This window comes from Carassius carassius, chromosome 11 (assembly GCF_963082965.1).
Source record: "Carassius carassius chromosome 11, fCarCar2.1, whole genome shotgun sequence".
In the NCBI taxonomy this organism is placed as follows: domain Eukaryota; kingdom Metazoa; phylum Chordata; class Actinopteri; order Cypriniformes; family Cyprinidae; genus Carassius; species Carassius carassius.
The window spans coordinates 3,826,452-3,839,659 of record NC_081765.1 but is presented as its reverse complement, the minus strand read 5'-3'; the positions used below and the strand labels follow the sequence as shown (position 1 = coordinate 3,839,659).

Genomic DNA, 13,208 nt, shown 5'->3' with positions numbered 1-13,208 from the left:
CAATATACACTATACCATTCGAAAGCTTGAGGTAAATAATATAAATGTAACAAATAAATGTAAATGTAAGAAAATGTAACAAACAATGCTGTTCCTTCAATTTATCAAAAAAAAAAAAAAAAAGAAAAAATTCTGAAAAAATATTCTCAGCTCTCTTCAACATTATTCATAATAACAATAGTATTTTTTAATTTTTTCTTTGTAGAAAATCAGTGTGTGACTGGAGTAATGATGCGAAAAATTTAGCTTTGAAAGTCAGCTTTGATTGTTCCTAATAAACTGTTTAACTGCACTCGCAAGTGTATATTAAATTATTTTGTGGGATAATTAAATATATTCTAAATAAACTACAAACATAAAAATATATACATTTTGTCCTCACATTCTTTCTTGTAACTCTTCCCTCTTAGTCACAAACCTGACTGAATGGCTCATTATGCAGGTCATTATGCAGGCCTTTGTCTTCTCAGGTGTAAATCACAAAATAATGCACTTTAGTTCACGCCCTCTCGCATAGACCCTTTCTACACAAAAGGTATCTTAGAAAATTTTAATCAAAATATTGTTTTCTGTGAGTGAGTAAACAAGAAGATTTTCACATAATTTAGAAGGAAAAATTCTAGGCGTCAAGATCCAGTTCTCAAAAGTTCCGGGAACCAATGTCCTGTATGTGTTTTATGGCCTTATTCAATGGATTTACAATTTTTTGTTTTTCACTAACCATGCATAAACATTGTTTTCTCAAAAACACAATCATGTACTTACATGAAGCTCACATTATTATTATTATTATTATTATAGCCAGAGATGTATAGTAACGAAGTAGAACTACTTCACTACTGTACTTAAGTACTAAAAGGCGGTATCTGTACTTTAATAGAGTATTATTTTTTTCTCCTACTTCCACTTTTACTTCAGTACATATTTTCGATGAGTTTAATACTTTTACTCCGATATTTTTTTATGTGCTGCATCGTTACTCGTTACAATTATAAAAATGTTACGAATCATTCCTTTACAAACCCACATTACCACTGCCAGAACTGTAGATGGCAGGTTTGATGAAGTTGGCACATCATTGAGCGAATCAAGCGATTAAGAAGACTGTGCGTGCTGACTGAACTGCTGTGAAGAGAGAGATGAACACCGAGCCGAGCCAGATAATGACTCGTTCACGAGTCAAGAACCAGTTGCATCAGTAGTTCTTTCTGACAGTTCGATTCAATAAACCGGTTGAAGAAAACGGTTCTTTTGCGCCCGACATAATGGCGTCATTGGCGATGACTGCAAGCCCTCGGTTTACCTGGGCTCATAACATTAGCACGAATCGAATCGGACACGTCTGACAGAAATGGTTCTTGACTCGTGAACGAGTCAGTCTGTTGTTCGTTATCTGGCTCGGGTCGGTGTTCATCTTCAGTTCTCTCTTCACAGCAGTTCAGTCAGTGTACTGTTTGAGTAAATGAATTACTCCGGGATATTGGTTTGTTTTAACTCAGAGGGTGTGTCAGCCACATTAAACAAGCTAACAGCTTAAGTCATTTGTGGATTAATGCGTATTGGAAACAGCGAACCGTTTAAAATGATTCAGTTCGATTTGGTGAACTGTTTCAAAAAGATCCGGTTACACTGAGTGATTCGTTGTTGAACCGGATATCACAAACTGCTTTGTTTTGAACTCTCTCACAACAGACACAGAAGAGAAGACAATGCTGAATAAAGTCTTAGTTTTTCTATTTTTGGACCAAAATGTATTTTCGATGCTTCAAAAAACTCTAACTGACCCTCTGATGTCACATGATGTTTTTCTTACCTTTCTGGACATGGACAGTATACTGTACATACAGCTTCAATGGAGGGACTGAGAGCTCTCGGACTAACGTTAAATCTAAACTATCTTAAACTGTGTTCCAAAAATAAACGGAGGTCTTACGGGTTTGAAACAACATGAGGGTAAGTTATTAAGGACATAATTTTGCAAATTGGGCGAACTAACCCTTTAATCTGTTTTAATCATTTGATACGATAAAAACAACATGTTCAAACTTTTGACTACTTTCTTTAATAACTACATAACACAATACTTGTACTTTTACTTTCAGTACTTGAGTAGTAAATTTTAAAATAGACTACTTGCAATACTTAAGTACAAAAAATGTTGAATACTTTAGCACTTCTACTTAAGTGTGGTGCTTAAAGCTTAAAACTTTTTTGATAGAGCACTTGTACTTTTACTCAAGTCTGGGTCTCTAGTACTTTATACATCTCTGATTATAGCCCAGTTTATGTTGATTACAGTGATATGAGACTTTAGCCATTTAGATGTTTATAAGCAACTGAAAAAAACACACATCAGGGCATGACAAAACTTCTCCAGGGCCCTAAAACCCCCTTACACCTCAGAGGGTAAAAATTGGTAAAATTATCTGAAGTTTCCTCACTCCTTTGCTCCTATGGAAGCATATGGGTAGCAATATTCAATTTGGAATGCAATATGTAAAATGGCAATGCATTTCTGTATTTACATTTACATTTTCCAATACATTTGTGCCACGTTTGGTGCAAAATGAAAATGAAAATTAAATTACATAATTTTCATTTGCCATTTCATACACTAGTTTTAATGTGTAAAATGAATACTAATTTTAACGCTTTATAAGTTGCAAAATTAAAATGAAAATGTATTACAGAAATGATTAGATATGTATAACATGTTCAAGCAAATACTGTGGCAAAATTATCATTCAAATGCTATTTTTTTTATTGCATTAACACCCACAGTGAAGACACTTACGATTGCATTTTCATTCAATGTCCTGCAATGAATGTAGCAAAATTCAATGTGCACATTGAAAATGCATTCCGAGCGTGAACAAGGCGGGGCTTGCAGAAGGTCAGAGACTCAAAACTCAAGAGGATTCAAGTGAGAGAACATGGACAAGACAGTTGGTCCATGTAAGTTTTGATCATTTCGGTTTATGGCTTCAATTTAATTAATTTAAATTTTGCACCAAACGTTGCACACATGTATTGGAAAATGTAAATGTAAATACAGAAATGCATTGCCATTTTACATATTGCATTGTCATTTTGCATATTACATTCCAAATTTAATATTGCTACCCATTTGCTTCCATATGCTCCACACTCCAACAAAGCAACAGTACAGTGACAGTAATGTTTCACAATATTACTGTTTTTACTGTATTTTAGTCAAATAAATGGTGTTTTGATGAGCAACAATAATAATATTAATTAATTAATTAATTCAATAAATAAATACATTCCTATACTTAATTCCAAACAATGCCCATAACATACAAAATTTCATGAGGCAATGTGTTATTTGGTTATGCAATTAAATGAACATACGCATTTCAGCAATGTGTGTTGTATTTAATTTTTTTCAGTTGGCAACCAGAAACAAAAAATAACAATAAATAAATGAATGAATTATATATATGCATATATATATATATATATATATATATATAAACATATATATATATATAGGAAAACATGGACAAATTCAGCATTAGATATGAGCAGGAGAGAATGGTTAACTTTTGTCATGATGATTTGTGTGCATCTTGTTTTCTAACTTCTGTGTCAACAACCAAGAATCAGCAAACACACCAAAAAGATGCAGTCACACGAATGTGGTTCACTGCCAAAAAACGTATGTCATCTTTGAGCTGCATTTAAAGTCTCTGTAAGCACATCTTCACTCTTCCTTGTGGAGGAATAGAAGTCACGGAGCAGATCTTGTTGGTGGATGAAGTTTCTGAACATTACCAGGGAATATCAGTCACACAGGCATGTTTGATATACACAGATCCCTGTTTACAGTGTTTACACCTTTGAACAATGAATTGCCATGACCTTTTGTGATTACTTGATAAAGACTTGGATAAGGAATGCTGATAAGGAATGCTATAGAATTCCAATGATATAAATCCCTTACATGTTCTCTATGGGCGTGGAAATATCAGCTCTGCCAGATGCAGTACGAGAGCCTGTAATAGTGAATAAGGCATTTTCCAAATCTACAGTGAGGAGGCTGCTCATGTTTAGCTTTAACATGTTGCAGGCGGAGAACAGCTCTACACGAGGATATGACACTCATGATGGATGATTTCCCCAACAGGGGCTTGAGACAGGAATATTATTCATATTAATCATACCCAAGAGCTCTGAACAGCAACACATATGAAACGTTTTACAATACAGGAAATCGCCCACATTAGGATAAGGCTAAACACAATGGCTACATTAAATGAAAACCACACAGCAAAGACCTTACAGAAATAAACACGGCCTACATGCCACTTCAGGAGTCTATTTCTCTTTACATTAGTTTCAAACACATCCTTGTGGTTTATAGTAACTAGTAAGATGATTTAGATCCTTCCTGTCCAATCGCTACCACTTTGTTTATTTAAATGGGGAGTCATTTCATTTATCACCAGTAAAATATGGAGTGCCACAAGGATTTTTCCTATGTCCTCTGCTATTTTCAATATACATGTTGCCCCTTGGTAATATTATTAGTAAATACTGGATTAGTTTAAACTGTTATGCTTATGATACCCAACTATATATCTCAACGAGACCAGACAAAACTTCTTAATTATCTAAGCCAACAGAGTGTGTTAAAAATGTAAAAGATTGGATGACCAATAATTTTGTCCTACTAAATTCGGTCAAGACAGAGATACCACTTATTGCTCTAAAAACAGTACACAGAATCTTGTAGATTACAATTTGGAACTAGACGGATGTACTGTTACTTCCTCTACAGTCAAAAATCTGGGTGTTATATTAGACAGCAACTTGTTTATTGAAAACCATATTCCCATATTACAAAAACAGCATGCTTCCATCTTAGAAACATGTTACCTGTTTCTGATACAGAAGAGCTAGTTCATGGATTCATGACCTCTAGACTGGACTATTGCAATGCACTGCTAGGTGGTTGTCCTGCATCTTTGAAAAAAAAAAAAAAATCCAACGGCTAGAGTTCTAGAGGTCAAGAAAATATGATCATATTACCCCACTTCTACAGTCTCTGCACTGGCTACCTATTATGTTCCGTATCAGTTAGACAATATTATTACTCAACTGTAAGGCCCATAATGGGTTAGCTTCTAACTAGTCTTCTACCTCACTACAATCCATCAGGCTCCCTAAGGTCACACAATGATGGACTTTTGGTAGTACATAGGATAGCAAAGTCCACTAGAGGAGGTAGAGCTTTTTCGCATTTGGCTCCCAAACTCTGGAATAGCCTTTCTGATAATGTTCCTTTAGCCAAGAACAATGTTAGTCTCAGCTCACATAATGTAGTGCTTTTTACTCTCAGCACACAAACACACACACACACACACACACACACACACACACACACACAGTCACTGCAGCTGTGAAATGAAATCTGTTGGGAAAAATCCACATAGTTAGCAGCTAAAGAGCAACTCTGAGTCTTAAATATGTATCACTGTACTAGAACAACAGCTATTTGATTTATTACATGGTAATAACACATGTATTACAAAGTCTCCTGAGACCCTGCCTCTACACATAAGGAAATAATATTTTATTGAATTTCTCTGAGACTGTACATGACAGTTTTATTTTTATTATTTATTTTTTTACAGTCTGGATGTCCTGTACAGAGCACATTGGATGTTTCACCATGACCACTTCCTCTCCTTAGTCTTCAAAATGTCTGATATTTAGTGACACTCTTATGTAAATAAGACAGCACTGATAGCCATCAAATAGACATTACAGTGCAAACCTTGGACTGCGTCTGTGTTACTATAACCCTTTCAGCACTAATGTCATTCATTTTACTGCTGTATATCGACCCCCAAATGTGACAAATTACTTTTATCGGGGCCTAACTGAAATACTTAAAAAAAACATGAAAGGAAACAACCCTCTACGGACACCTTGGCAATTGAATCGCCATTGGCTTGTAAATATTTTAGTTTACTCACCAGACTGATATATAATTAGAACTTTAGTAATTAGAAGTAAACGTGACAACCATGTTTAAATGCATATTAGTCATTTTAACTGAACATTTTAAGAGGAATGGTGTTGGTGCTTTTTTGTCATTCGGTGATTCTGTAAAAAAAAAAGGGAGGGGGGACTAACAAAAATACTGATAAGATAATATTGATACAAATTGTAATAAGAAGAACTATAAAACACACTAAAGATTACTAAGGATTAATGAGCTGCTAGATTCATGAATATTAATCAGGTTTTGTGCATTCGCTGGAGCTGATTTGCTGAAATCAAAACGGACGATAATAGGTGAGCGCCAGCCAATGAGATTGCCGTTTGCGCAGACTCCAGAGGGTTAACTCCACACACTAACGCTATCAGAAAACCCAGCTGTTCTTAAAAGCTGAATACTTCCATAGGAACGCCACTATTTTGACAGGAAAATACAACAAATAATATTGTTTAAATGTAGCGCGTCAATTCTCTCTCTCCCAGTCTCTGCGTGTGTGTGAGAGAAAGTGACGGCGATCTGTGCACCTTAAACACTAGAGTTTACGGTACATTAAACACAGGTGTGCTGTGCATCCATTGAGGTGAACTGAATCACACAGATCGCCTGACGGAGAGTGAAACTCTGAAGTGCTCTGTCAGCGAGTGAACATATATCTGAGCTAAACTTATACTTAGCCTCCAACTCACACACTGGCGAGTAAAATCTGAGAATTTATTAGCCATTGGCTCATATTAGACATCATTTAGTCACTAGAATGAAGATTTAGTCGCATATGCCAGTGATTTACTCGCTATGTAGAGGATTGGGAAAGAAACTCTGTTAATGAGTGACCTGAATATAAACTGGCTTGATAAAATAAGAAAGAAAACACTTAAAGATATCACAAATTTGGTACAAATGACTCAAATGATAAATAAGCCAACTAGTTTGTGCGGTTCGTTTAAGTAAGTGTGAAAACTGCCATCCATACCCTGGTGCGCACCAAACAAGATGGGTCTCGGTCAGCTGCCAAACAAACTCTGGTGCGGTTCAAATGAAATATGAATGCAACGCGGAACAAATACTTTTAAACGAACCAAAAACAGGAAGTAATGACAAGATGCGACATAATTTGACAACACAAAATGAGCAGAGGGAAAACGTGGAACAACGATGAGATAAAGTGCCTTTTATGAGCTCCTTGTGAGTTTGCAGGTGGTGCAAATAAAATCATATGTACATGCAAGAATGAGTGCACTTAGTCCAGCAGATGGCATGAGGTGCATTCAAATTAAAGTGGCGCTGAGCAGGCCAATCGGATAATGGGTGCTTTGACAACATACACCCGCAGCGCCGCTTTAAATCTAACACACCTGTCTGGGGTTTTCGGTGAGTTCCGTCACGATATATAGGTCATTCAAGCCGACCAGTCAGGTTGTGAACGTATCACTTTAGGTTCGCTGTCAAAAATGCCAATGTGAACGCTAAGCAGACCAGGATCAAATGTATAATTTTCCTTTTTGGTCCAGACCAAATGAGCTGAACCAAACCAATGGAACTACAAGTGTGGACACACTCTTAGTCTCCATACAAAGAGAGAGCGATATCAGGACATCGGTGGCAATCGTGAGAAAACCACATTCTTACAATCGCCATACATCAACAAAACTATAGATCACACTTGAGCTCCATGAAACAATCACAGCACCAAACCACTCCAGAACGATGGATTGTGCCACTTAACCCTCCAACATATTCATACTCTATGTCCTTCTCAAACGTAGATAGCATGAGGTGATGGATGTAACATGGTGTCACAATTACTGCATAATAAATCACTAATAATCACTGCTATTGACTGCAGCAGTAACGTCCCTTAAACACATAATGAATTACATAATGGCAAAAGCATTTAACATTTCACACAAGGGCCTGGTTGGCATCTGGAAAGGTAAACAGGGTGTTCTTCGAGCACATCTGGCATTGCTCAACTAAACCTCCCAGCATTCCTCTGTAATCCACCTGGCATGTGTGTCAGTCTTACCTCTTTAGTGTGTGTGTGGAAGGAGACGGACATGTCCAGAAGTAGTTTTCTTTGTTCCACTCTCCTGACGAAGTCCTGGATCCTGACCTCCAGGTGTCGCGCTGCCTTATAGATCTCCTCAGGGTCACACTCGCCCGTCTGGGCCAACTGCTCGGCCGCTTCCAAGAGTTTATCTGCATTAGTGTAGGTGTTCTGGTCCAGAAGAGAGAAGACGATCAATGAGCATTCGTTTATGTTTACATTTAGAAACTGACATAATATTAGTAAAGTCCCATGCATTTATATAGCACTCTAGACAGTGTAGATTGTTTCAAAGCATCTTCACACTAATAAACATGAAATGTATATATATATATATATATATATATATATACAGTAAGTAGCCATTCAAAAGGCCCTTTTTACCGCCGCGGGTACCGCCGCCACGGCGTTTGTAAAGTGCATTTGCAGCTTTTGACCACTGAGTGGCGCTTTAACCAGAAGTTATCAAACAAGCGTATCAAAGCACATTTTCACAAATAGACGTCAGTTTTGCCTCGCTGATGTGTTACATTTGACTGCTTCAGTCACGGAAAATGAAAGAAAAACACTATAGTTAAAATATTTAATATATTTAATATTCACAGATGAAAGTTTGGTACTTATGAAGTTATGTGCATTTCTTAGAACGAATTCAAGCAGGATAAATGTCAAGCCTGTGCATGAGTCTGTGCTTATATTTTCTAAGCTACATGGTATTAAACCATATTTTAGATTTGACAAATTTAAAAGGTGTGCAGTATTATTTATATTATATTAATTATGCATTATATTATTCAAAAGAAATTGTGGTTTACTTTGCATCGGAGCATTAAAAGTGGTAGCCTATTTTACGGGGGTAGGCTACATGGATTAATATGCAAAATGTCAATATTTTCATATATTATGCTTATATTTTAATTTATATTTTAAATATAAATAAATTTATTCCTTTAATAAAACAACATGCATTTTTGTTATTCATTACCTGTCCTTTATTTTGACATAACTTATTGGGAAAAAGACATTTGTCTGTAAACTGATTAAGAAATTGTTGCATGTTTAAAGGCACAATATGTAATTTTTCTGCTTTAAAAATAGCAGATATCACTATATCTATGTTATATATATTTTTTTGTTGTGTACTTATATTATCCCGACAGTTTCCACAAACTTTAAAATCCGGAGAAATTTATAGTTTAATTAGAAGACACGGCACGTTTCTTTATTTCCGTTTTGTCGCCCGTCTATGGCGTCATATAAACTTTGACCCCTCTAGTTTATCTAACTTCCTGCGGAACCGCCAAATACAAAGGTGAACAGAAGCAAAGACGAGACGAAGAAGAAAAAGTAGTAGCTAGCCTTGATCGAGACTATTATATTTTATATTTATATTGTTTATATTCGTATTTATACCTCAATCAATAACTTAGTTATGGATCATGATTATGCTTTGCCTGCACGTTCTGTGAAGCGCAAACGTATGGGTGAAATAAATGACCTGAGAAGGTTTTGGGACGAAGAAGAAACGAGACACGGGTAAATATTGGAGTTGCATTTCCAAGATAGAGAGAGCTTCGTGACAAGCTGAAACTACAGAGAGATGCTTGCATTCCTCAGACCTTTATTTTTATTTATTTATTTATTTATTTATTTATTTATTTAATACTAGCCCATCATGCATCTAAACCATCCACTCAGCTTTAAGAGCTGTTAAGATTAAAACTGGCAGCTCAGCAGTGAGTCAGTGTCATGGACGGATGACCTTTTAATATATTTCCTAGTTTATATTTCCATCTCGTTATGCCGCTGGCTTATTTATTTTTTATTTATTTATTTATTATTATTTTTTTAATAGAACTTATTTGTAAATAGAGCAGTCACTGTCTGTGTCTACACCGGACGCGAGAGTTGCCATCTGTGCCCCACAGTGAAGTGTGTCTAAACTTGATGACATCACACTATAGTGTCAAATCATCTGAACGCAGTGTCAGAACATTTTGTCATAAACAGAACGAGCATCAGTTCACTGATGGGATCGTGTCCAGTGTATCCATCATTGGGTTCTGTTGTCTTTTGTTGGATCGCTCCACTCGTGTCCGGTGTAGACCTGGCGTGCGTTTTTTATTGTTTTGTTTTACAGCCCTGCTTGTTTTAATGTTTTTATTAAATATCTTTATTGACTGCATGGTCATATTATCGAATTATTTACTGCCATGCGACCTACAAAAGTAAAGCTTGGCGAGTCGATCAACGAGCATTGCTGCAGGTTGATTTTTGGCGGATGTGCTGTGCTTGTGCAGCCGTGGTCGTCTTCATTTCGTCGGGTGAAACATCTCTCTCACTCGCAGCAGAGTCTGTGAGCAGCAACAACTTCCCCTCCGCGTGCACTGATACCAGAAACACGCTCCGCCTTCACTCCGTGAATAAAGTATTTGAGTATGTTTGAAATGTTATGTTCATAACGTAGCATATAAAATAATAATAATAATAATAAAAAATAACAGGAGAGTTTCAAAGTGGCTTAAGCTATTTTGTGTAAACTTTTTTCCCTATATCACATCCCAAACTAATAACATTGTAAGCATTACATCTTTAATTGCTGCTTTCTGCTGTGAAAATTTTGTTTGTGATAAAAATAACATCTTTGTCAGTTATTTTATCTAAACAGATCGATTAACTTCTTCAAGATTTCAAAATCCGATAGCATGCTGATAATGTAGCACTGTAAGATTACATTTGTTTGAATGCATTATTGCGAAAGCGATTGCGTGTGAATCCGTTTAAATCATGCTTTAACCCGAAAATAATCAGTAAAAGAAACAGACAAACTCTTAACATCCCGCTCGACTCTTGCAGTCATTGTAACCTTCTGATCAAGCTAAATATGTTTAACATGAATTCTTGCTGATTATGCAGTTATATTATGGGCTGTTGGCATGAATTGTACTCGTGATGGAGCGCTCGATAAGTGAAAACCACGACGTTCATATTCTAGTGTTTGTGCAAAAATTATTAATGTGCATTAATGACAGGGAGGCGCCGTCTCATCACTTAAATTTTTTCCTGATAATGAATTTATAATTTTTTAATTAACATACTATCGTGGGGTCTCTTAGCCTGGCCAGCCAGACTTACATCAAGCTGTTTAGTCTGGAAACTCTCCATAGACGAGGCTTACTCCGAGGGGCGGGATAAACGGCTGTCTCTCAAAATCCCTCTGCACGCAATAGGTTAGCGCTACAACCAATCAGAGCAACGAAGAAGGTGACGTAGTCAGAGCGGTATATTAAACTTTTTCTGTATCCAGTCGGCAAAACTCCAAACACATCTTCCTTTTTTAAAAATGACTTAAGTGCCGTTCTTTGCTCTTTTCTTAAAGAGAAACTTAACTCCAAGTCCTCCAGAGTCGCGGCCAAAGCCGATTCAAAAGATCGTTGTTCGACAGCTTCAGCCACCATTCTTTGTTTTCAAGTGGCAGCCGTCGCAACTCCTCTGTCGTCATATGTTAAGCCCGCCCCGCCTGCTCTATACACGACGTGATTGGCCTGACCCAATCTGGGTTTTTGCTGCTAGAAAGTGTATTGAGAGTTGCTAGACTGTACTCTAGGCTGCGAAATACATTTTGCTGCCGCTAGGGTGCGTCTAGATTTCTAGGCTATGGGTCTCTCACATTAACAATATATCTACAGAAAGCTTGAAATATTTTTTAAACGAAAACTAATTGTGTAATCTGTGAATGTTGCATTTCTCTCGTCAGAGAAAGCCAGCACAGTGAATTTCATCGTGCAGCCGACAAGAAAACATTTGTTTATTAATAAATATTTAAAATGTCTCATTTTCCACAATTATTAGGCTACTTCTGTGTGTGCTCTGTTGCAAACTTAATGCATGTGCTTGAGCGCGGGATATATTAAGATTTGATTATGTATATTTAATATAAACCTCTGATTAGTTGAATATAACAAATGAACGACTATAATTTTTTAGTCTATAACCAAAACAACAGTCCTATTTAAACCAGTTCAGCAAGTGAAAGCCTCATAAGACACTGTCCATATGAAAGAGCAATTCACACCTTTATCTCGACCCCACAAGCCACACATAACTACCCCCAAAAACCCAACCCCCTCCATCTGAACTTAATTCGGTCTGTTTTTTGGCTGTGACGAACGGTGTGTTACTGGGCTGAAACATGCCTGCACTCAGCAGCACTACTCTTTGTATTCATAATTTTCTCGCAGCCCATATTATTATTTTCACAAGACCATAATGATAATAATAACAAATCATCAATTAATAATTAATCATTATTTTACGAAAATCATTGTTATTTATGATCGTGGATGTTTGAGAAAGGCTTTAAGACCAAGCGGAATCCTCTGTTCCCGCCTCACAGCGCGCGGGACTCGCGCTCAGTGATGCAGCTTCACTGTCTGCGGTTTGACTTTACTAAATCAGATTGAGGCGAATACAACTTATTGATCATGAGCCCAACATTTAGCAAGCAGGAAAACATTCATTCTACCTGAAGGAAGACGTATTTCATTGAGCTAATGCTGTTAAATAGAGAGAGAGAGAGAGAGAGAGAGAGAGAGAGTAGGGGTGTGCACGGATAGTCGAACATTCGAATATTCGTTCTGCTCTAATCATTCGATAAATAAAAATGATATTCGAATTTCGCTATATTTTTGCTTGCCATAAAAAAAGAAGAAAAAAAAAGTCCACAATAAAACCTAATTCGGTCACTTTCTGTGATTCTCCAAGGCATATTTGAAGATGGATGCAAGCAAAAAATAAACAATTAATGAATAAGAACTGCGGTCTTCTACAGTGCTTCAAATATGCCGTGGAGAACCACAGAAAGTGACCGAATTCAAGAACATTGTTGTAGCATCTCTCAAGCAACGAATAAACACCGCTAACTTGGAGAATGCAGTGAAAACTCCTCTTCTCCCGTCTGCCTTAGACCCTCGGCACAAACATCTCAGGTTTCTCGATGAAAACATGAGAGAAGTAAGAAAAAAAACTTTTTTTGAACATTATTAGAACATTTTCCTTGATGCGAGTGGTGCGGATGCAGCCGCCGTCACTAATGATGAAGAGGATGCAATGCCCACTCGTCGGAAAAGGCTGAGC

At 36.8% G+C, this 13,208-nt stretch overlaps 1 protein-coding gene across 2 annotated transcripts in view; it reads right to left on the bottom strand.

Annotated features, from left to right (window-relative positions):
• kalrna (kalirin RhoGEF kinase a) overlaps positions 1-13,208 on the bottom strand; it is a 278,413-nt gene that overhangs the window by 116,084 nt on the left and 149,121 nt on the right. For both annotated transcript variants that reach the window (XM_059561398.1, XM_059561397.1), the window contains exon 11: positions 8,052-8,243. In XM_059561398.1, the coding sequence (XP_059417381.1) occupies positions 8,052-8,243 (192 nt within the window). The remainder of the gene's footprint in view (positions 1-8,051; positions 8,244-13,208) is intronic.